Here is a 23482-nt window from a genome sequence, read left to right on the forward strand (position 1 = left end):
ATGGGATTTGGGAAGACCATAGTTGTCATACTTTGACATCTACAAAACGGGAGAAAACGAATTCAAGTTAGTTGATTGATTGAGTCCTTAATAAATCACCCAAATGAGATATTAAGGCTAGGACCCAACACAATATGCTACAACCTAGAAAAGGGATGTCGTAATCTAGTTGCAGAATATTTGAAGCTAAGTGAATGCCGATTCACTAATTTCCACCATGAAAAACGAAAAAAAAAATTAAGTTTTAAATCTATGAAAACTCCTAGATCCTTTGAGATTCATTGAACATTTCAATGGCATGTTTAAATCTCGATATGCCCTTCTTGTTTGTGACTGGGATGCCGAGGATCACAAAGCGGGTGTGAATAACCATGCAAACTTACATGGTGCCCTCACATGTTACCGTCACCTATTCGATGTGCTGGTAAACCACACACGCTCCACCGAACTATGAAAAACATTGATTCACCCTTTGCTACCTTTGCTTAGAACCATTTAGTGTGCCGGTAAACCACACACGCTTCACTAACGTCTTCGCAAGGGCACAAAGTGTAATTTCATGGAATTGCATCAATTCACTTTTGCCTAAGTAACTAAGATTGGGAATTTGTAAAACATTTAGTTACTTTTGTACTTCATTATACTTATAATGGAAGGTTTTGTCCTATCCTACCCGTTCGGCTAACGACCCTCCACTAGTCAAGAGTGCGGTGGGTAAGAGTGTATACTCATTCAATCGCCATTTTATAGGCAATTTCCTTATAGACCAGCTTCGTGAATGAGGCCTACTAACGGTAAGACTGACTTTTACTCATACATACATACATACATATATATATATATATATATATAATGTTATACTTTTAATGTTATATATAGTATAGGGTGTATTTTACACTTTTAAAATACTAGGTGGTTAAATTTAACAATTATACTTTTAATTCAATTAAATTGTAAACCAAAACTTTATGGATTTATTAAACCTCTTTTAATTATACACCTTAATTAATTAATAAAACCATAAGGGTGTGATATGAACTTTTTAAAACAATACTAGGGTTTTAGAATTTAACATTCCTAAATTAAACCTTTTAATCAACTTTTAAATTCCAAAACTTGAGGACAAGTTTTGAAACATTTCAAAACATTAGGGTTTAGAATTTAAATATACATCAAAATTAAACTTTTAATCAAAATTTAAATTCCAAAACTTGAGGACAAGTTTTGAAACCTTTTTCAAAACATTAGGGTTTCAACTATTTAAATTTCAAAACTAAACTTTTGAGTTCAAATTTAAACTATAAAACCTAAAGGGGAAAATTTGAAACTTTTCATAACACAATGATCAAATAACAAATAATATAAATCAAACAATTAATTTTGTCATTATCTATATTTGACCTAATTTCAATTTCTTGCAAAATAAGTTACCCAATTAATACAAATAATCAACTTTAATCATATAAGGAAGTTATTATCTAATCAATTGGTAATTATCTTTTGTTTAATCAAGGATATACTCAAAAATATGAATAAAATCAGATTTTAATGATCTAAAGCAGATAAGGCAACTATCCATGAGAGAAACAGCAAGAAATCCCGAAATCCCCTCTTTCTGACGTTCGAACTCGCCGAGTACCCATATGGACTCGCCGAGTAGGGGCCTACTCGTCGAGTCCACAATGGGACTCGCCGAGTTCATCAGGCAGTTTCACAAAAATCGAATTTTTCAACTTGAACAAACATACAAGGCATCAATACAATAGAAACCAATCAAGGCTCTGATACCACTGATGGGTTTTGGTCATAAGAACATCCTATGTGCTCATACAAACCCTAATGCTTGGATCTAGGTTTCTCTATTGTACATGCAAGTTATCCAAGACTATAAACCCTAATTCTAGCATACAAGTAATCATATTAACATAAGAATGGGTTTAAGATATTACCTTGATTGTTATGTAGCAATAACAATCACAATTCTCTTTGTAATGACTTTAGAAAGCTTAGAGTCACAAATGTCACTCTTCTAATGGTTCACAAACACCAAGAGCAAGAGGATGAAGAAGAAAAGAAAAGGAGGCTCTCAAAAACGTGTGGAAACCCTAGACAATTAGTTCACCACGTTTTTTGGAGCATAAGGGTTCTATATATAGTGAGGCTATTAGGGTTATCTAACAAGGAAACCCTAATTTGGATGCTTAAGCCCTAAGCAACCCATGGACTCCTTTCCTTAAAGGCCTTAGACGATTTCCAATGGGTTTCCCCATAGAATTCGTCCAACCTTATAATATAAGGCAATCCATGGCCCAATTGCAATTATCTTATAATTACAATTCCAGTCCCTTAAGTTTAATTAATCTCTTTTAGTCACAAACTTAATTCTTATTAATTCTTGACTAATATTAATTAAACAATATGATTTCTCCTTTAATATATTATTCTCATAATATATTAATAAATCATATTTAATCCTTTCTCTCCATAATTCATCCTATCAAGTTGCTTTGGTGAAGGCAACCCAAAAGGACCATGCACCATCGGGTCAAGTACATACCAAAATAGTTATGGACGTAGACACTAATCCAACATAATATTCTATCATTGATTAATAAAATTTTTGACTTTTTCACTCAATGTGTTAATGACATTCACTGCTTGTGCGAGTTGTTGTTCAAACTTAGCTTGAACATCCACATTTTTATGCTGAAACTCCACATTCTTTTTCTGAGCATCCTCATATTTTTGCTGAACATCCTCATATTTTTGTTGAATATCCTCATATTGTTCGCATTGCGTCTCAACTAACTTCTTCAAATTCTCAATCTCGACTTTTGTCTCGGCATTATTATCCTCGTATTGTTCGCGGTGCATTTCAGAAGATCCTTTACTAGAACGAATGCACTTTCCATATGAGCCAAATCCATATAATCTCTTTTTTCGATCATGTCCCCCAACAACATCATAAAATAGTTTGTCTTCATCAATTTCCATTCCTATTGCTTCCAACCGATCACATCATTCCATAAAATCATCCTATAATTTTATAATTGTGTTGAGATAAAACTTATACAAAAAAATCAATATAAAACTTACATGAAATTATTAAAAATAAAACTTACATGAATTCTTTTAGCTTTGTCAACTAAAAAAGTCACTCCATCGTAATTCTTAGTGTGTGTATACAAGAATAGTCATGGTGTGTCGGATCATGTCCCCAAAGCTTCTTCTACATATATACAAAAAAAATCAATATTAAAGTAGATTGTTATTTTACATTTAGGCTTAGATATTTAAAAATGAAAAAATAGCAACTTACTTTTAGGCTAAACCCATTTAAAAATCAAAATGGAACTAGATTGCTATGATACAAAAGTAAATGAAAGTAGATTGCTATTTTTTGCATTTAGGCTCCACTCTTGAAAAATGAAAAATAAAATAACATACAACTAAATGAAAGCACGTTGCTATTTTATGTATTTATGCTTAGTCCTTATAAAAATCAAAATAGAACTAGATAATGGTATTTCTAAATGAAAGTACATTGCTATAATATAAAATTAAATGGGTACTTACTAAATCAGAAGCAATTTTAGAATGAGAAGCCGATCCACCGGTATGCGTAGAAAGGGCTTGTCCATCAGCTACACCTCTACGCCTATTTTTTTTTGTTCTGATTTCTTCTTGAAGTCTTCAGTATTCCATCTTGCAGTCCAGGATGTCCACACTTCTGATGTTATATTAACAGGTTTTTTTTAGAGTCGACTTTTTCCATTTTGAGCTTATATTGTAGATATATTGTTTATATCTTTCCTTTGCCTTATTTTCCCAACAAGCTTGGACTAACGGAGTTTTTGCATCATCCCAATGGCACTTTTTCTACAATACAAAATATAAAGATGAGTTTTTTAGTTAATAAGTACCTAATAATTTCATAAATGAGATACATACATGAAACTCGTCCCAATAAAGGAGTTTTGTCTCGTCACTTAAAGTTGCCCAGCTATACCCATTTAAATCAGCTCTTTCACCAAAGGATTCATAGATAACGGAAGAACATGGGCCCGAAGAAAATAACCTACAAAAGAAAAAATCAACCGCATTGTAAAATTCTTGAAGCTCAATGTTGATAAAAATGTAAGAATTTTAACTTACTCCTTATCTTGCACTCCAATATATAGACGCCCATCCAGTCCTGTAGATCCAAGTAAATACCCTTGATGTTGAACGCCAACATTTTCGTCAACCGATTCACTACAATTTGTTGTGGATCTAGGTACCAGATGATGTAGTAGATGCATGTGTAAATGATTGGATAGATGTAGATACAGATGATTGGGTCGATGATGTAGGTAAGAATGACTGGTTGGATGATGTAGGTATGGATGATGCATGTGTTGATGATGTGGCACCAACATGTGAAACAAATGTTGGGGCAGATACATTACCAACAGATGATAATGTGGTACGGGATGATTATGACGACAATACGGGTGTAGATAATGGGGCAGATTTTACATCATCTGTGCGTTTGTTTATGAAACGTACACTTGTATGTTGCTTTCGTTTCAATGTGTCTCTTAATAAGAATTGTGACATATTCCCTGAAATTTTAAATAATTAGGAAGTTATAAATCTGTTAGATCACAAATATTATAGAAATACCTTACTAAAAATTTAAGCATACTACTTTTTATTTAAAATGCCACTTTTGTTTGCTTATTTATTTTAGCATCCTACTTTTTTACTTTGAAAACTACAAAAACTAAAAGTATAATGCAAATACTTTAATGAAAGTAGATTGCTATTTTTGCATTTAAAAATGAAAAAAAATAACAACTTAAAATGTCATAGTAAGTATAAAAGATAAAGCACAAAACTTAAACATGATGGTTTTGTTATCACCTGGATTGGATTGGATTGGATTGGACTGAAGTGGATTGGAACTTGGAGCAAAGAAAAAGTTGAAACAGTTCATGCCTTTAATTAATATTTATACATAAAGTGATACCGAAAGAGCTCATTTTGAGAATTCACTTTGGAATGATTTCTATGGTTGCACAAAAACTACAATTAAAACAAACTAATGACTACAATGATATATTGAGATTTACAATTACATCTGTGGGACATAGATTTATCAATCTAGGGTACTTTAGAGCTTCACTACCACCTTAGAGGTCACTAGGTCATGGTTGCTACTTTTATGTGTCTGTGTTTTAATTTAGGAGTTCTATAATAGCAACTTTAATTGTACTTTATACCTTAATTTCTTCCAGGAATAATACAATATGGTTTGTTTACTTGACTGCTTTTTAATTAACATTGCTGGACACTGATTTTTTATCAACTTCACCTTAACAAGAAAGAGCTCAGATCCAACAGTGGACTCCAAAATGAGAGCTGAGTCTCCTTATCTTCATCTAAGTAAAAAAGTGCAAGATTACATTTTACAAACAAAGAATATGCCATCTAGTAAAGTAACATCAAATTAAACAACACAATGAATGCACATCACATTATAGGACCTTATGATTGTCCCATCTTGTATTCTATTTATTCTCGAGTCTTGACTTGATCGATCAAATACATTCTTTTCAAGAGTCATCTTTTTCATCAACTAACAAGGTCATATTATACATGTATAGAATGCACAATGTATTATTATAGGATAGGAAAACATCTTCATGAGTTGTTAAACATTGAAATTTGGAGGGCTTGGTATAAGCATTGGAGTAAATTACAAGATTCTGATGCTTAAGGTAAAAAAGAAAATATGAGTGAGGTGTTTGTAATGTGATGTACCACACAAAAGCATAGTTACTGCATAATCTAGTTTTCATCACCAAGTTATCTTAATTCTATCATCAGTAGACCACAAGTCCACAACAGAATGTAGTTTTTGTCTCTAGTTTTGATCAATAAACTCATCATACAATGTATGCTTATTTTCTACATAAAGTCATATGAAATTTAACCATTTGGTTGACAAAATCCTTTTAAAAGAGCAGTAGAGGTGTATATGTGTTAAATGTGTATGAGAGTGTGATACAATGTTCTGTAATGCGTAATGAACAATAATTTTAGTTCTGAAACAAAATTCACTGGAAGATTTAGAAGTTCTGAAACAAAATCATGACCGGCTAAGTTCACAGAAGAGTGGAGAAGGAGAAACCGAGGAAGGGATTTAGGGAGGATCAAGGATAGTACCTGCACAGGGTCAATGAGAAAGATGACCGGAAGAAGCAGCAATAGACGGCGACGACCAGACAGCGATGATGTGCGAAGAAGAAAGATTCAATGGAGAGATCGAGAAAAATAGAGCAAAAAAGAAGAGAGAATAATGTTACCTCTAATTTAGGGAGGATCGAGGTAGGGATGAAGTCGGTCGAGAAAAATCTACCGGTTGATGGAGCAGGCGGTGAACAACAAAGCTCCGATCGATGATGGCGTACTAAGACCGATTGATCTGAGGAATGAGGAATACGATCGATATGATCCGATTACCTCTTATTTGGGGAAGAAGATATGATCCGATTATTTGACCCATTTGCCCTTAATGATCGGTTGATGACTTGATGGGTCCTCTCCTAAGAAATCAAATTTACCAAATAAAATCTTTAAATTAACAGAAAAAATTATTATATTTTGGTGTATTTAATCTGAATATTTGATTATTTTTTTTTAAATGTCAGGTGGAATTTCGCTCTTTGTTTTCATCTACCTGTATACGCACGAGTCGTGTTCTCCCTGAACTATCAATTACGTGAGTATATTTATATAATTTTGATCATGGTAAATAAATAAAATATATAAATAATATCATTCTGATTTTATATATTTTTGTGCAACAGTTTTTCAAATAAAAATATATCTTTTGGAGTGGTATTTGCTATAAATTTTAGGGTTAAAAACTTAAAATGCAAGAAATATGTTTTTTTGTGGTTAATACTTCTAAAAGTCATGTTTTATCAAACTTCTGTTTTTGATTGATAAAACTAGGATTCTTTATCATGTTTCAAATCATATCTACCTGGATGGACTTTTAGTCTTTTACTGTGGTGGAGACTTTTATGCCTAGCAATATGTTAGTTTATATGCATGACAGAGAAGTCAATCATGGAGACTTTGTTTCTAAACAGAATAGCGCTTTAGCTATGGAATTTTCTTCCTAATTAACATGAAAGAACAGATGCTTATAGTGATAGAAGAATACCAATGAAATCGTTTAGGGCTTGGGGCAGTACTTGAAATCGGAATGTTGTGAGCAGCGACGACGTGGCTAAGCAACGAGCGACAGCGGCAGCAGGTTGAGAGAGAGAGGAAGAGATCCGATCTTGACCATTGTCCGGCGATGGATTTGAACTCAACAAAAATACCCCTAATTTGTGAGGAAGTAAATTGGGGTTATTGAATTTACTAATTTGCCCCTAAAGAAACATTATTGAAACAAACTCAAACATTATTGAAAAAAACTTTATGCGACAATTACTTGACCATTTTTTTAACTAAAAAGTCAAAATAAAACATTTTAATTCTTTCTTTTAGAACAGCTAGTACAATAGAGGGTAAATAAATTTTGATTTAGAGGTAATAATTTTCAAAGTCGGGATAATATTATTATGAGAAAATTAGCAAATGTATGTCATCAAAATCTAAAAATTGAAGCTAAAATATTTATAATGTAAAAATTATATTATAATTAAAATTTCAAAACAATTAAAAATAATATTTTATTTTTGTTGTTGAGTTTTCAAAAATAATTGTGCATTTTTAATATATCTTTTCAAAAATCTTCTATATTTTGCTACGGAAACATATTATGTAACTATTTCACTACGAAATTTTCCGTAGCCAAATACCTATGGATTTTGATTTCGTAGCTATTTTGCAAATTCACCTTTTTGTAACAGATTCCATAATAGATTAGCTACAAAATTTTATTTTGTAGCAAATTTCCTAGCAAAATAGCTACAGATCCTAATTTCATAGCTAACTTGTTATGGATTTTTATTTTGTAGTCATTTATGTAGCCAACTAGCTACATACATGGATTTTGTAACAAGTTTCATAGAGAACTAGCTACAACCAAAAAACTTGTAGCATTATTTGTAGTAAACTAGCTATGGATTTTAATTCCGTAGCAACTATTCAAGATTTAGCTACGGAATGCAATTCCGTAGCCATTTCCGTAGCAAATTAGTTACAACCAACCATTTTTAACATATTCCGTATTAAAATAACTATGAATTTAGATTCTGTAACAACTTTACGTAGCTATTTAAGATTTAGCTACGTAATGCAATTTCGTAACCATTTATGTAGCAAAATAGCTACGACAAGTCGTTCTGTAGCATATTCCTTAGTAAAATAGCAACGGATTTTGATTCCGTAGTAACTTTCCGTAGCTATTTAGCATTTTTCTTGTAGTGATTCTCCCTTCACTATTTTCCACACTTACTGATATTGTTACTCTGATAATTTGACACTGATATTATGTAATGGTTTTTGGAACAATATTATGATTGTCACTCCTGTTTAAAAATGAAAAATTTTATCCTGGTTTTTGGGCTGTTAACCTTACTAATAACTCGACCATTTACTTGTTGATCCATGTTATGTGGCCAATAGATCATCAACACACCGATCCACTATACTCTCAATCATAGAAATCCACCCACTATGTGTTATAAATTCCCTAATCTTTGGATGGACTAAGACCTCATCCTACTTACCATGTCGCCATGAATCCCCTTTCTTTAGTTTCATCGATAAGATGTTTGGAGATTACATCATCATCATACTCTCTAATAATTGAGCTTAGACATTTAACCCACAAGAAATGGGTGGAGTTGGGATGAGACTCACTTTTATTTTAAAATAATATAAATAACTATATAAGAAATTAGGAAATTCAAAATGAAATTACTAAGAATAAATGAGTCATTTTAGGTAAAGACATGGACGAAAGTCATACCAAAACAAAATTATTAGGATGTTCCATGTTAATAAAAAAAATAGTTAGATACCAACCTCCCAAACCATAAGGACCATATTGAGCATTCAAATTAAATGTATTTATTAAAAAAAAAAAAAAAAAAAAAAAAAACATATTTTTCCATAAAATAACTTTTTCCATGTAAAATGAGTTTTAGTGAACATGACTCACGGGGCTCCACAAACTTCCATGTTTCTTAGTCTACATATATAGATGACATAAGAATTAAGAATCCTACAATAAAAGCATCGTCGAACACGACTCACGTGACCTCCCCAAACTTCCATGTGGCAATACACATAAATCTATCTCTTTTTAATCAACTCAAACACAACATAGCTACCTCTGAACACCCACTTTGAGAGAAATAAAAACCAGCCACCGCCATGTCCACCGAACCACAGCCCAACAACCGCCAATTGGCGCTTTTTCCATTACCATTTCAAGGCCACATCAACCCCATGCTTCAATTAGCAAACATACTTCACACAAAAGGCTTCAAGATTACCATCATTCACACCCATTTCAACTCGCCAAACCAATCAAACTACCCACAATTCACCTTCAAATCGATCTCAGACGGCTTGTCCGAATCCAAAAACAAGAATTTGAATCTGGATAATCCTAATTCTGTCATCAACTTCTTAAACAAAAGCTGCATCAATCCGTTGAGGGATTGTTTAGTAAAGTTACAAGAAGAGGAGCCAATTGCATGCGTGATCTCAGATGCGCTATGGTACTTCTCTCAATCAGTTGCAGACAGTCTTAATCTCCCAAGAATCGTTTTACGAACCAGCAGCATGTCCTGCATCCTTGTTTACTCAGCCTTGCTTCCTCATATTAAAAACTGCTACCTCAAAACCACAATTGAAGAAGAAGATCCGATCCCAGACCTTTCACCGATCACAGAAAAAGACATGCTAAAGATTTTTAACGAAGATTGTAAGGAGGGAGAGCTCGAGTTAATCTTTAGCATGATCAGAACTATAAAAGCGGCATCTGGAATCATATGGAACACCTTCAAAGAACTCGAAGAACCTGCATTTTGTGCGATAACCCAAAATATATGTATTCCCACTTTCCCACTTGGTCCGTTTCATAAATATTTCCCAGCATCCTCTAGCAGCTTACTAGAACAAGATCGAAGTGTTATGTTATGGTTAGATCTGCAACCAGTTAGGTCTGTAGTGTATGTGAGCTTTGGGAGTATCGCTCAAATGGGTAAAGCCGAGTTCAGAGATATGGCTAGGGGGCTTGCAAAGAGTAAGCAACGGTTCCTATGGGTGGTTCGGCCTGGTTCGGTTTCAGGGTCTGAATGGCTCCAGTCTTTGCCTAAAGGGTTTATAGAGGAAGTTGGTGAAAGGGGGTGTATTGTAAAGTGGGCTCCTCAACAAGAAGTATTAGCTCATCCAGCCATAGGAGGGTTTTGGACTCATAATGGATGGAACTCGACATTGGAGAGCATCTGTGAAGGTGTTCCGATGATCTGTTCACCTTGTTCTTATGATCAACCGATAAATGCTAGATACGTAACAGACGTTTGGAGAGTAGGAGTGATGTTGGATAAGGGGACGGAGGAGGAGTTTGGAAGAGTGATGAAAAGTGTAATTATGGAGGAAGAAGGATGTGAGATAAGACAGAGATCTAAATATCTTCAAGAGAAGGTGAATCGTTCTATGGAGAAAGGTGGTTCTGCATACGAATCACTGGAGAATCTAGTTGACTTCATCGTTTCTCTATAAAATATATCCATCTACTATTCTTTACTACATTTGATCATGTACTTATGTTAGTTCTATTGTTTATTTTAATCGGTTTAATTAAAACACATCCTTGCTAACAGTTAAAAAGATTATGTGCATATCTTCATCACATTTATGAGGCTCATGAATGTGTAAATTATACAAAGTTTAAAAAGAAAAATAATAAATCCCATGCACCTAATTTCGTCGTCGTCTTCTTACACGATATGTTTCATGTTTGAAAGAAGAAAACAAAGTTAATTTAGTATCATGTGATTCATCTCCAATGTGAATAAGTAACTATTTTGTGCAAGTTTATTTTTGACATGAAAAAAAATGTTAATTTTTATTTTAACCCTGATAACTTTTTAATTTCTATTCTATAGTTCCCATAATTATAAAACATCTGATACACAACTAAAAATTTATTTAATGAGTTTATCATTAAAACTGTCATAAAAACTTTATAAAAAAGGTTATCATATAAATATATAATAGTTCTTATTAAATTTCATCACTAATAACTTTTTTGAAATAGATGAAGTTTGAATCTAAAATAAAATGTACACACACAAAAAATAAAGTTAATGTAAACTACAACATTAAAGATGAATCAAGATAACTAGATTATCCAACATTACATAGGATGATCCGCCTATGCTTACACTTTTTTTGTCCAACTTTTTCATTTTATTTACATTTTCGATCATCAACTCATGACCCTTCGATCCAATAACATCTCGTATTGTTTTCTCCATTGAATTTTTAATGGCATCTGTCTTCCGTATGCATCCCACCTTCCATGTTTTACAGATGAAGTTACTATTTACTCTATGGTCCCAAGAAGACGGCCAATAGATCATCCATTTGACCTTTTTCTTCTTCAGAAATTGGGGATCATATCAAGTAAACATGGCGTGATAATTCATACTTCAATGGCTTCCTCATCAATTTCTGTTAAATATTCTTCAAATATAGTAAACTACATATAAACTAGTATTTTTCTTTGACTATATTTATTTAGATTACAATGCTTTATTGCCCATTGATTTAATGTCTTCAACCAGCTTAATTAAATTCATATACGAAGATCCACCTTCTGCAACACTTTGAACACTGTATTCTGCCATCGCTTTTACTGATGAAATAAACTCGTTTTTTCTCTGAAAAATAACGTCTTTCACTGCTTTCTCAATTATAACTCTATCACATGAATCTTTTATATCTATTCCAATCTTCCACACCTCACTGACAAATCGGCTATTTACTTGTTGATCGACATTATGTGGCCAACAAATCATGGGCACCCTCTCCACTATACTCTCCATCGTAGAATTCCACCCACTATGTGTTAGAAAAACACCAATCGCTGAATGGGCTAAGACCTCCTCCTGTGGAACCCATGTCGCCATGAACCCCCTTTCTTTAGTTTCATCCATGAGATGTTTCGAAACTTCACCATCATCATACTCTCCAACAACCGACCCTGGACGTTTAACCCACAAGAAAGGCTGTCCACTGTTCACTAATCCATGCCAGATTTCAAAGAATTGGTCCACCGTCATTGTTGCCATGCTTCCGATACTAACATAAACAACTGATTTTTCCGGTTGTGTGTCGAGCCATGAGAGACAAGCTCTGTTTTCTTCCCATAAACTGTTTGAAACGTTGGATTTGTGTGCGATTTGGAGACGTGATTTGAGCAAGGTATGTAATGGGCCTATGGAGTAAATATTTGGGCAGAGATTGCGCATGTGAACGAGTATGGGTGCGTCTAGGGCTTCGAATGTATTGATAATTAGACCTTGAGCTCGAGGAACATGTTGAGCTTCGTTCATGATGATGTGTATGACAGGATTGACAAGGTCATCGCAGCGATAAAAGGATGGTAGATCACGACGCCGGAGAAACGTTTCTGTGCCTGGAACGCTTTTGACTGGCATATCCAAATCATTACCTAAATCAATCATCAGATTAGGTTAAAATTTTGTTTAGAGATGTGAAATAAAATTCAAACAGTGCTGCAGTGCATCGCCGGTGAAAGGAAAGAAGTTAATTAGGTCACCGTTGAAAGGAACCTCGCCGGCTTGGATCAGTTTAGGGAGGCACAAATAAGTCCAAAGAGCGCAAGGACTAACAGTTTCAAAATAAATCAAAGGAATCTCAATCTCTTCAGCCACATCAAGTGCAAACGAAAAGGATCCATCAGGTATGATAACCGTCACCGGAAAACCGGATTTGGAACTGAAGCATCCAGAAACCATCATCTCTCTGAAAACCGGCTCCGTCACAGTTCTGAATCCTTCCAATATCTCCAGAAACCGCTCGCCGGAACGAGGATGATCGTCGGGGAGTCCGTCGGAGATAGTCTCAAATCGAAAATTAGTGTAGCGGCTGAATCGGGACAAGACATCGGTATGACGAATGAGAGAGCGTTGGATGTGGTCGGTGTTGAGGACAGTGACGGAGATGCCGGAGAGACAGAGTAGCTCTGCTAATTTGAGCATACAATTTAAAGGGCCTTGCATTGACAATGGGAAAATTAAGACATGAGGAGGCATAATCAATTGAATTTGAGAGAGTGTATCGAGACGAGTAAGCCAACACTAATGACTCGAAGCTGTGGAAATTTGACAATGGCGACCTGATGTTTTATATTGAAATGGAAGATGAAGAAGATAATGTTAAAATTACAATTCCAAATCATGGAAAAGATATGATGGTCACAGCAGATAAAGATATATTTATGTGTCTCTTTCCTTTCCTGTTTAATTTTTTAAATATGAAAAAATGCAACTTTTTTTTATCAACCTTTCAACTTCAAATTGATAAGTAACTAAAATAATGCCGTTAAAAAATAACTTAGATGACGTTCATAAATAAAAAATATTGAGTTCATTTGGGGAAATGATTATTGACAATGTAATTTGTTTTGTAAAGGTATACGCTGACAACAGTTTTGGATATAAACTTCCAACTAAAAGATATATAACAATTACAGAGAAATATACATATATATTTTCACATCACTCATGAAAATTATGTTTCGAAAGATCTAAGGTTATCATTAGCATGACAAGGTCGCCTCACAGCAGTTGGGTTACATGCATACAACTTCAGGGCAAATCGATAAGTTTCGCTTACAAAATATGAAAAGAAGAAAGTTATTTAAAATCTAGAAACAAAATGAATTATATTAATTCACACTACATATTCATCTTTTTTCCTTCGAGTTTTTTATATCCTCAATCAATCGATTCAAATTACTATAAGAAGTCCCATCTTTAGCAACCGATCTTCGAGCCATTTTCATCATTCGTTCAACCGGTCTTGTTAACTCATCTCTCTTTGTGTCCATCAAATCCTTAATAAATTTCTCAACAACAACCCTATCACAAATGTCTTTCATGTCAAACCCTAACTTCAACACTTCTCCTACTAATCTACTATTAACTTGTTGGTCCGCATAGTAAGGCCAACATATCATCGGGACTGCAGCCACTATGCTTTCCAACGTTGAGTTCCATCCGCTGTGTGTTAAAAATCCGCCAACTGCGGGATGAGCTAGGACCTCCTCTTGTGGGGCCCATCTCACCATATACCCTCTTTCCAACGTACCCTCTAGTAATTGGGCCGGAATGTTTTGGCCATCTCCTGCCACGGAATTGGGCCGAACAACCCACAAAAATTTCTTTCTAGAATTCACAAGCCCATACCAAAGCTCAATGAGTTCATTTCTACTCAACATGGTCATACTTCCAAAACTAACATATATAACCGACTTTTGAGCTTGCTCGTCTAACCATGTCATACAAGTTCGGTCTTCCTCCCATAGACTATTTGATGATCTAGGTGGTGATGTCAATTTTGCTTCCAATCGGGATTTTAAGTTGGCATGAAGAGGTCCGATCGAGTATAGGTTAGGAATGTGCTTGCGGATTTGAGCTAAGGCAGATTCTTCCAAATCATCAAAGGTATTGAGAATGAGTCCGTTTGCTCGATAGGTCTCTTGTGTCTCAGTTGTGACAACTTGGAAAGCTCTATCTGATAGGTCGTTTGCACGACAAAAACTTGGTAGGTCACGAAGCCGAAGGTACTTTTCCATCCCTGTGACACCAAGTAGAAGCCTATCCATTTCATCGTCTTCTGCATATTATCAACAACTCGGGTTAGTATAATAACTACAAATTTTCAAAAAATGCTAAAAGTCATCTCGCTAATCAGCCTCACGGCCAACACCAAAAAGTAATCGTAAGTTGATGCTCAAACTCGAACCTTAGACTTATGAATTCTTGCATTTTTTACCATTCTCGTTGTATAACAATTTGTTTGACACCATCTTTTAAAACAATTATCCCTCTTTTTTCGTTCAATCGTATGGAAAAATTGAGTGATATTAATAACTAATTTGAATGGAGTCCATAAAAAATGTTGTATTCGACCCAAGAAAAGGTAAACACCAAGAGAAGGAACTTTTAACTTTCTATGATAATAGACGATGCACCTTTGATCGGAAGGTCGCCGGATTCTATGAGCTTCGGAATGCAGTAAAAAGCCCAAAAACAACTAGCACTAACCGTACGGAAAAGATAAATGGGAATCCCCATCTCTTTAGCGACGTCAATGGTGAAACACATAATCCCATCAGCAATAATACTTGAAACAGGAGGCCGTTTACCAGAATTCAAGCAACCACCAGGGAGAAGCATTTCTCTAAACATGGGTTTAGTTACCATTTTTATGGAATCGAAGATATCCACAACTCTATTACCGGAACGAGGGTGATCAGGCGGAAGCCCATCTGAAATAGTCTCAAATCTGAAACCGGGGTACCGGGAAAAACGTGAGATGACGTCGGTGTACCGGAGGAGGCGGCGGTGGATGATGTCGGAGTTGAGGAAGGTGACAGAGAGACCGGAGAGACAGAGGAGCTCTGCAAGTTTGAGCATACAACTAACATGGCCTTGGACCGGAAAGGGGAATATGAGTACATGTGGAGAACTTGATTGAGAATCCATTTTGCAAATTGAAGAATGGATTTTAGGATTACATATAATTGATTTCAGTTCCTGTTGATTCGCTTATTTGATGAAAATGCAAATGACATGTGAGAGAATCATCCTCTTTGTTCCGTAGACCTGAGGTACGGAGGATTTTTTGTTCATGCATAATATGCTTGCTAGCTTGTTACAATTTACATAATGTAAGAGTAAATTATATAACTCGCCCCTATAGTTTAGGTAAATTGCAAGTTTCGTTTTTATTTTATTTTTCATTCAGACGATCCATATAGTTTGGTTTTATTTCGGTTTTGGTCATCGGTCGAATTAAAATGAATCGTTTTTCTTATTCCTATCATTATTTATTTCTCATATACAAAGTTTTAATATTAAATAACCCACCCTATCTCCCATACCCCACCCTACACCCCCACTTTCATCCTAACATCTTTATCCCGTCAACTCATTTTCACTTTTGATGATGATGAAGTGTCTGGGATTTTATATCGGAGATGATATGGCAACGGGAAGAAATTGATTGAAGTGTACAAGAAATTATTTCCAGCCTCTTATAAGTGTTTATCTATACCTTCTTATTTAGATTTTTGTTTGGGTGTAGAAGAAATTGATCGGTTTTTTGGGAGTGTAAAAGAAATTGACATCACGAGGTCCCGACCAACTCAAAAGTATTTTGTTTAAGCAAAGCATTATACTCAGTTTTCATGGGATCATTCCAACTATGGTTTGTATATATCATATTATTTATAGTTTATATGATATATTCGGCTTTGCCATGTTGAGGGGGTATATGCGCAAGAAAATTGGAATTGCATATTGGTTGAGTTACATATTCTGTGGAAATGGGATTGTTGAATTCTCGAACAGTAATGCATTTACGAGTTTTTATTTCCTTTTGAACTAAGTTAAGATATACGTATAATATATTGAAATTGTATAAAGGTGGTATAAATTTTCGATTCCTTTTAAACGGTGAATGTCCAAAGGAAGTGTGAATAGTCTTCTAGTAAGACAAGGTAATATTTATGACCTTATTGTGAAGGAATGGGTGAAGTCCATCAGTCCACATGTATAATGTTAAATGGAGAGAGTAATAGAATGCGAACTACGAAGATGTAAACAACAATGTTTTCCTATTGAACAAGAACTGAAAATAAATTTTTTTTATTACCCAAAAGGAAATTACATTTGCATAAAAAGTTGAAAACAGAAGATCCCAGATGCCCAAGCATTTGTACTAGGGGGTCGGGAAGATTGTGTGGAGAACTACATGAAGAGGCATAACATATGTGGAAGTGAACCGGGTCAAATTCTAATGAAAGTTTGTTTTCTAATGTTAAAATATGGACCGAAACAAGGCTTTTTATTATGTTTGACACGGAGCAAACACTTTTAAGGGTGTATCTTTGGTTAGCGGAGGATGTGGAATCGCCATAACCAATAACTGGAATATGATTACCTTTGCCAACCGAAATATAATGGGGCCTCTTAAAGAAAACACATTAGAAGTCATACCCGAGTTACTGGTTAGGTGAGATTATAAGTTTTATATAAGTTAGATTATTTTAGATAATAATCAAAATAAAAAATAAACGTTGCATAGCAAACAACCCTTCTAAATTACAAGAAAATTAAGTGTCATTATAAAAATATAAGATGACATTCACATGGCATTAGAAGTAATACCCTATTCTTAGAATATCATTATTTTATCTTGACATTAAATTATTTAGGAACTTTTTGTAATGTTCATGTAATGAACTACACCTCCAAACATGTCCTTTTACTTCAAAATCAATAGCCATACGGTTAAAACCTTCTCCCAAAATTGGTTCCCATGACTTGAGGATATGAATGTGATTAAACCGTGGAGTACTCACCATCTAATCAAACTTTTATGATTGAAAAAGTACAAATTGGTGGCAAGTTGACAGTTGGACTGTAGCAGAGGAAATGTCATCTTCTTTTACTTTGTTTGGGCTGATTCATGGCCCAATTTCGTTAAAGGATAAACTATAAAGAACAAACGAAGGCTCTCTTTCTGTCCGGTAGACTGTAGAACCTTTCAGAAGTGTATTTTCAAGAGAAGTCTGGAAAGCGGAAATCGCCGCCTCAAGGCTCAATCTTTTCTCACCTATAAATAACTCTATGTCTCTATCCTCTCAGGTCTCAGTGAAGAACAGTATAATTGACACCACTAGAGATAAACCTTTCAAAGTATCAAACATGTCGGTCATTCCAAGCTTCTTTGGCGGCAGGAGGAGCAGCGTATATGACCCTTTCTCCCTCGACATCTGGGACCCTTTTCAGGGAATCTCCAGCGCCGTTGGAAACACCCCTGAATCTACACACGAAACAGCAGCAATCGCCGGGACAAGAATTGATTGGAAGGAAACGGCGGAGGCGCATGTTTTTAAGGCGGACTTGCCTGGGATGAAAAAGGAGGAGGTGAAGGTGGAGGTTGAGGATGGAAGGGTGTTGCAGATAAGCGGAGAGAGGAGCAGAGAACATGAGGAGAAGAATGACAAGTGGCATAGGGTGGAGAGGAGCTCCGGGAAGTTTTTCAGGAGGTTCAGGTTGCCAGAGAATGCAAAGATGGATCAAGTAAAGGCTATAATGGAAAACGGCTTGCTGACAGTGACTGTGCCCAAGGAGGAAGAGAAGAAGCCAGAAGTGAAGGCTATTGATATCTCCGGATAGGTTTTTGTATAGAATGTAATAATCTAGTCGTGTAGTGTGGTGTGGGTTTTGTGAGATTATTTGTATGGTTATTAAGTTCTTTTAACTTTTTATGTTAAGTCGTCAATAAAAGCTTTGTATTATATACTATTGTAAAAGTATATATTCACAATTGAGGGTGACATGAGAAACCTTATAAATCCTTTTAATTTTTCAGATCTAACATGTAAATTATACAGCAACTTGTTTCAATTGGCCAATCGCAATATCGGTTATTGTTTGTTTTACAGGATAATCACATCTTGAGGTATATATTTTTAAAGTATTTTGTTAAACCTGAGATAAAGTTTGTAACTTGAGTACTAGAAAAATCTAAATCCCGAACAAAGATCATTACAAAAGAAATATCAAACAGTCAAAAAGTGATGAAGATAATGACCTCATAACAGACATGATACCAGCTATATCATAAAACTCCATGAACAAAATACAAAGAAAGATATGACATACACCATGTATATGTGTTTAGTTGAAAAGACAGCATTACTCATTCATGACAGGCTTGTTTTCATTTGCCTTTGGCTTTTGCTCCTTTGGCCTCTCCTCCATTTTCCTGAACAAAAAAGCAGATAGGATTAACAAGTAAAAAAACATAATCTGAAATACATAAATAATTGGTTCACAATGTTAGATCTACAACTCCAGCCCTAAAAGCATCCGTCAATCAACAGCCCTAAGCCCTACATTTATTTATTTCGCTACCCGAAGCATGAACAATGAATGTTTTATCATAGATGAATCGCAAAAAACTTATCAAGCATGGCTGAAATCTACATGTTAAAACTGAAACCTGTAAGACACGATATGCGTATATAAACTTAATCATCTTTATCACCTGAGCAAAATAAAACATCTTGACGAAATCATTTACAGATAACGCGTATGAATCAAAATAGCAAATAAGCAAACCAAAGAATACTCGAATCACATAATACGAAGCCGACTAATTGCAAAAGAAAAACATAAAATACACAAATCTCATTACCAAATTCAAGATCCATGAAACGAGCAGTACCTTTTATCAGCTGAGCCTCCCTTCTGGCTGAGGAAGGAACGGAACAACGGAGAGTTGACGTCGTAGATCATTGCTGCAGATTGGTGCTATTTCGATGAAACTTTTTTCAGACTTGTTATCGTTAAACCCTAATTTCTAGAGAACCCAACCCTCTATATGTATATGTAAAGGAAGAGCAAATCGGGTCGAACCCAAACCCGGGTTACTTTCGCTTCTAAAGAGTTTTAGCCCATTAAAATATTAAACCTATAAACAACAAATTGGGTTGGACTTTTAGCAGATTATAATATTATATATGGGAAAAGGGAATAACATTATAGTCCAATATAAGCTTAGGTACTAAACTTCTTGAAAATACATTGTTTTACTATATAAAGATTACGGTTAATGGATTCACAATTAATAATTCAAGATGTAAATTCAAGATCGACACAATAGGGTTTAGGGTTTAGATTTAAGGTTTAGGGTTTAGGTTTAGGGTTTAGGGTTTCGGGTTTAGGGTTTAGGGTTTAGGATTAGGGTTTAGGGTTTAAATTTAGGGTTTAGGGTTTAAGTTTAGGGTTTAGTAATGTTCACTTGGGTGAAGTAATAAACGATAATTGAGGAAAGAAAACAGAGATGGTAAAACGATAATGAAAGAAAGAAATGTTATAGAGGATGATATATTTACCAAGTGAAACCAAACCGGGTATATTTAGCGTGTTTAACGACATATTTTAGAAGTTTAGTACCTACGCTTAGGTGAGGTTGTAATGTATATTCCCTATCTCCATTATATATACAGTTAATTTTGAATTGACTTGCCTACAATATAAGTTTCAAGCTGTTGGTTTTGTGGTTTTATGGCTTGGAGTTGGGGCTTCATTTGCATCGTAATCGGCTTCTCTGAAACCGCCATACACACGTTCTCCTTTTTTTTATCCATCTCTCTCTCTCTCTCTCTCTCTCTCTCTCTCTCTCTCTCTCTCTAAAAACTCCAAACAGAGTATGGATATGTTTTTTTCCCTCAATCACGTTTGGAATCTTCGGTCTTTGCTTCTCCCTACATCTCATCGGTCCTCCTCTACCCTACTGTAAAAATCACGTTTCACTAAAAAAACCCTAAATAAAAGTCCATTAATTTGTTTAGGGTATAGATAGATTGTGAAGGAAGATAGTAGAAACGAGGAAACCAAAAAGTTAGTAGGATTCCTGAATCAGAGCTTTATTGTTCTATAGTGAAAATGTAATTAGAACTTTATTAATTTTCATAGGTGGGCTACTTATGTAGATTTTCTTACTAAAATTCAAAAAATGTTATCAGAATCACCGTTTTAAAATCTGGAATATGAGATAAATTATGAATGAAGAGATTATTGGCAAGCATATTGAGGTTCTTTTTTGAAAATTTATACATTTCCTTATGCAAATAATTGTTTTATAGATATACGAAATGAAGGATGTTGATTGTATACTTGTTTTCATAGGACTTAATTCAAGAGGTTGAATTAGATGGCTTTTCTTCCTATAATTATGGTATTTTATCATTTATCAATTATAATTTTTTATGAATTAAACAAATAAAAGACCATGATGCTCGATTTTTGTATTGTTTGCAAATTTTAGTGTGAATCATTTTTTGGGTAATCAGAGTGATGGTTAAGAAAAAGAAACCACTTCACCGCCATTACGTCTTTACAACTTTATTTTTATAATATAAAAGGAGAGGAACAATTTTGTTTAAAGAAAGTCCCCAATGTGCTCTCAAAGATTAGAAGAGCCTTCTACGGTCATGGAGAGATGTGGTGAATACATGTTATTTTTAACACTTTTAGATGTTCACAAAAGGTTTTTAACATTTTTTTACTAGGAATTATTTTTTTTATTAATGACCTAAACCAAATAATGATTTCACTGTTTGCACACTATGGAGATTGAAACCAATTAGTAATCATTTTAAGGTATTGATTGCATTCAATATGGTTAACAAAATTTCTCTGCTTTATAATTGTCGAGATCATGCTTCATATTTGAACAAGGGGTATTCTTGGTAATTAATAGTTTCAATGTTTTGTAGCAAATAATGTGCATTTTTGAAGTTGGAGAATGATTATATAAACCCATATGAGTTAGCAAATAAGATAAACAACATTATGTTGCTTGAGATTACTGCCGAAGGAGGATTATGCTTTTTACATCTTGTCACAAGGCATTAGATTATGTACGTGTTTTTTCCATTCATGTTTTTTTACGTCGAAATGTAACTTTATCAATATAAACGCCAAAGTTCAACTTAAAAAATTTCATGCTTATAATTATGCTTTTATCTATTACTAGTCATTTACCCGCGCAAAGCAGCGAGCGGCGACTATTTGTTTCTGGAAATAGTTTAAGTGCGGTAATTAGTTTCCTTTAGGTGCTACCTAGTTCGTTATGGCCTTTTCACAGACTGTTTTGTGTCAGATAGTTTCTACCTATGTGCATAGTCGAACAATAAGACATGGAAGTTGAACATACATTAGAAAGTTCATAGTTAACTTTATGATATATAAATTACAACAATTTGCAATCATCCAGTTTTGTTCATTAGAACATGTACACATAAAAGTTGATGCATCGATATATCGGCAGCCTTGCATTAAACATCAAATAATTATATAAGATTCATATTTTAATAAAATTTTTATTGTATTATTTTTCATTTGCTATTTTTGTTTAATTATTATAATTTCAATAGAAAACAAATTTTTCTTGAAATTTTAGATTTAGGAAGTGTGATTAAGGTTTCGATGTAACACCCTGTTTCGGGTCGTTTTATAATTCGGGGCCGTAACCCAAAGATCAAGTATCATAAGGCTTCGGGCTTTGGGGAAGAGAGATTTAGGCCCATTTGGATGTGGGTGTTGTTGATATGTGATCCAATAGTTCAGTTTGTGTTGTGGAGTCAAAGGGTCAACTGGGAAAGTAGTGTTTCATACTTCTTTTATGAATTATGGATTTTAGTTCGATGTGTTTTATGGAAAAAGTAATTAGATAGGGTTGCAAAGCTCCTTAATGCCTTTCTGTGGATATAAAGATCGTCAAAATCGGAGTTGAAACAAATAAGTTATGATCGTTTGAAGCTTGGACGGTTTGGGTTAAGCTGAGTACGATGGGGGTACAGTGGGGGAGTACGTTTGGCGTACTAGGAGTACACAGGGCGTACGCGATCAGTGCCCAAACCCTATTTTTGTGTATTGAGCCATATTTAAGCTCCTTAACTCCCCCAAAACCATTTGATTCTCACCCTCCACCTCTCCAACACCCTCTCATGAAACCCTAACCCTAGTTTGAGCCTTGTGCATGAGCTAAAAGAAGGTGTTTTTGAGTGCTTTGGAGTATGCATGGTGCACCTTGGAGAAGAAGGAATTTCTTGGAGAAGTGTTGTTTGCATTGGAGCTTGTAGATCTGGACTTTGTTTACCTTTATCTCTCTTCTAAAGGTATAAAGTTTGAATCTTGATGATGCATTTTTTAGATCTAGCTAGTTTTGGATGTTATGAGATTTTGGTCATTTTGGTGCATAAAGTTTTGATCATGAAACTTTATGACCTTGTTATGGATAAAGTTGGAAACTTTATCCATCTAAACATCATTGTGATTCAGATATGAAGGTTAGAGACTTAAATTTAATGGATTAAGTTGAAAAAGTTGCACTTTTTGGTCCCTTTGATACTTAAAGTCTAGATCTTTGTGGTTTGAACCATTCTAATGGATAAAGTTTGAACTTTATCCATTATGAAGTTATTAGGATCCATGAAAATGTGATCTTGATCCTTCTATTCCTTCTATGAAAGTGTCATGATGTCTTAATAGATTAAGAAGTTAAGGTTTTGGCTTTTGGACCTTTTTTAGACATGGAAAGTCATAAAGGTGAAAACTTTATGACTTAGAATGATGTTGCGGGACTAGACCTAAGTGTTGGATGAAAGGGCTTAAGAGATTAATATGCA

General features: G+C 34.5%; 5 protein-coding genes and 1 long non-coding RNA gene across 7 annotated transcripts; 2 read left to right on the forward strand and 4 right to left on the reverse strand.

Annotated features, from left to right (window-relative positions):
• Positions 1–2479: 2479 nt before the first annotated feature.
• On the reverse strand, positions 2480–6560 carry LOC111905724 (uncharacterized). 2 transcript variants are annotated; one of them, XR_006188862.2, is made up of 7 exons: positions 6351–6560; positions 4906–5423; positions 4156–4604; positions 3952–4078; positions 3577–3879; positions 3123–3229; positions 2480–3036 (listed from the first exon to the last, which is right to left on the reverse strand). It is a non-coding gene; the product is annotated as an uncharacterized LOC111905724 (long non-coding RNA). The 2 variants fall into 2 exon arrangements; XR_008230043.1 differs by having other exon boundaries at positions 3577–4078.
• Positions 6561–9254: 2694 nt separating this feature from the next.
• On the forward strand, positions 9255–10810 carry LOC111905723 (UDP-glycosyltransferase 76C2). Its single transcript, XM_023901446.3, has one exon. The coding sequence runs from the start codon at positions 9385–9387 to the stop codon at positions 10738–10740; it is 1356 nt and encodes a 451-aa protein (XP_023757214.1). The 5' UTR covers positions 9255–9384; the 3' UTR covers positions 10741–10810.
• An 870-nt stretch (positions 10811–11680) lies between these two features.
• On the reverse strand, positions 11681–13529 carry LOC111905722 (7-deoxyloganetic acid glucosyl transferase). The gene is made up of 2 exons (XM_023901445.3): positions 12806–13529; positions 11681–12697 (listed from the first exon to the last, which is right to left on the reverse strand). Exons 1-2 carry the CDS (start codon positions 13299–13301, stop codon positions 11766–11768), a joined length of 1428 nt encoding a protein of 475 aa, XP_023757213.1. The 5' UTR covers positions 13302–13529; the 3' UTR covers positions 11681–11765.
• A 385-nt stretch (positions 13530–13914) lies between these two features.
• Positions 13915–16210, reverse strand: LOC111905721 (7-deoxyloganetic acid glucosyltransferase). The gene is made up of 2 exons (XM_023901444.3): positions 15245–16210; positions 13915–14886 (listed from the first exon to the last, which is right to left on the reverse strand). The coding sequence occupies exons 1-2, from the start codon at positions 15756–15758 to the stop codon at positions 13955–13957; spliced, it is 1446 nt and encodes a 481-aa protein (XP_023757212.1). The 5' UTR covers positions 15759–16210; the 3' UTR covers positions 13915–13954.
• Positions 16211–17841: 1631 nt separating this feature from the next.
• Positions 17842–18653, forward strand: LOC111905719 (17.6 kDa class I heat shock protein-like). Its single transcript, XM_023901442.2, has one exon. It carries the CDS (start codon positions 17907–17909, stop codon positions 18456–18458), a length of 552 nt encoding a protein of 183 aa, XP_023757210.1. The 5' UTR covers positions 17842–17906; the 3' UTR covers positions 18459–18653.
• Positions 18654–18810: 157 nt separating this feature from the next.
• Positions 18811–19650, reverse strand: LOC111905720 (wound-induced basic protein). Its single transcript, XM_023901443.3, has 2 exons — positions 19513–19650; positions 18811–19050 (listed from the first exon to the last, which is right to left on the reverse strand). The coding sequence occupies exons 1-2, from the start codon at positions 19581–19583 to the stop codon at positions 18981–18983; spliced, it is 141 nt and encodes a 46-aa protein (XP_023757211.1). The 5' UTR covers positions 19584–19650; the 3' UTR covers positions 18811–18980.
• Positions 19651–23482: the final 3832 nt, after the last annotated feature.

This window comes from Lactuca sativa, chromosome 2 (assembly GCF_002870075.4).
Source record: "Lactuca sativa cultivar Salinas chromosome 2, Lsat_Salinas_v11, whole genome shotgun sequence".
Taxonomy (NCBI): domain Eukaryota; kingdom Viridiplantae; phylum Streptophyta; class Magnoliopsida; order Asterales; family Asteraceae; genus Lactuca; species Lactuca sativa.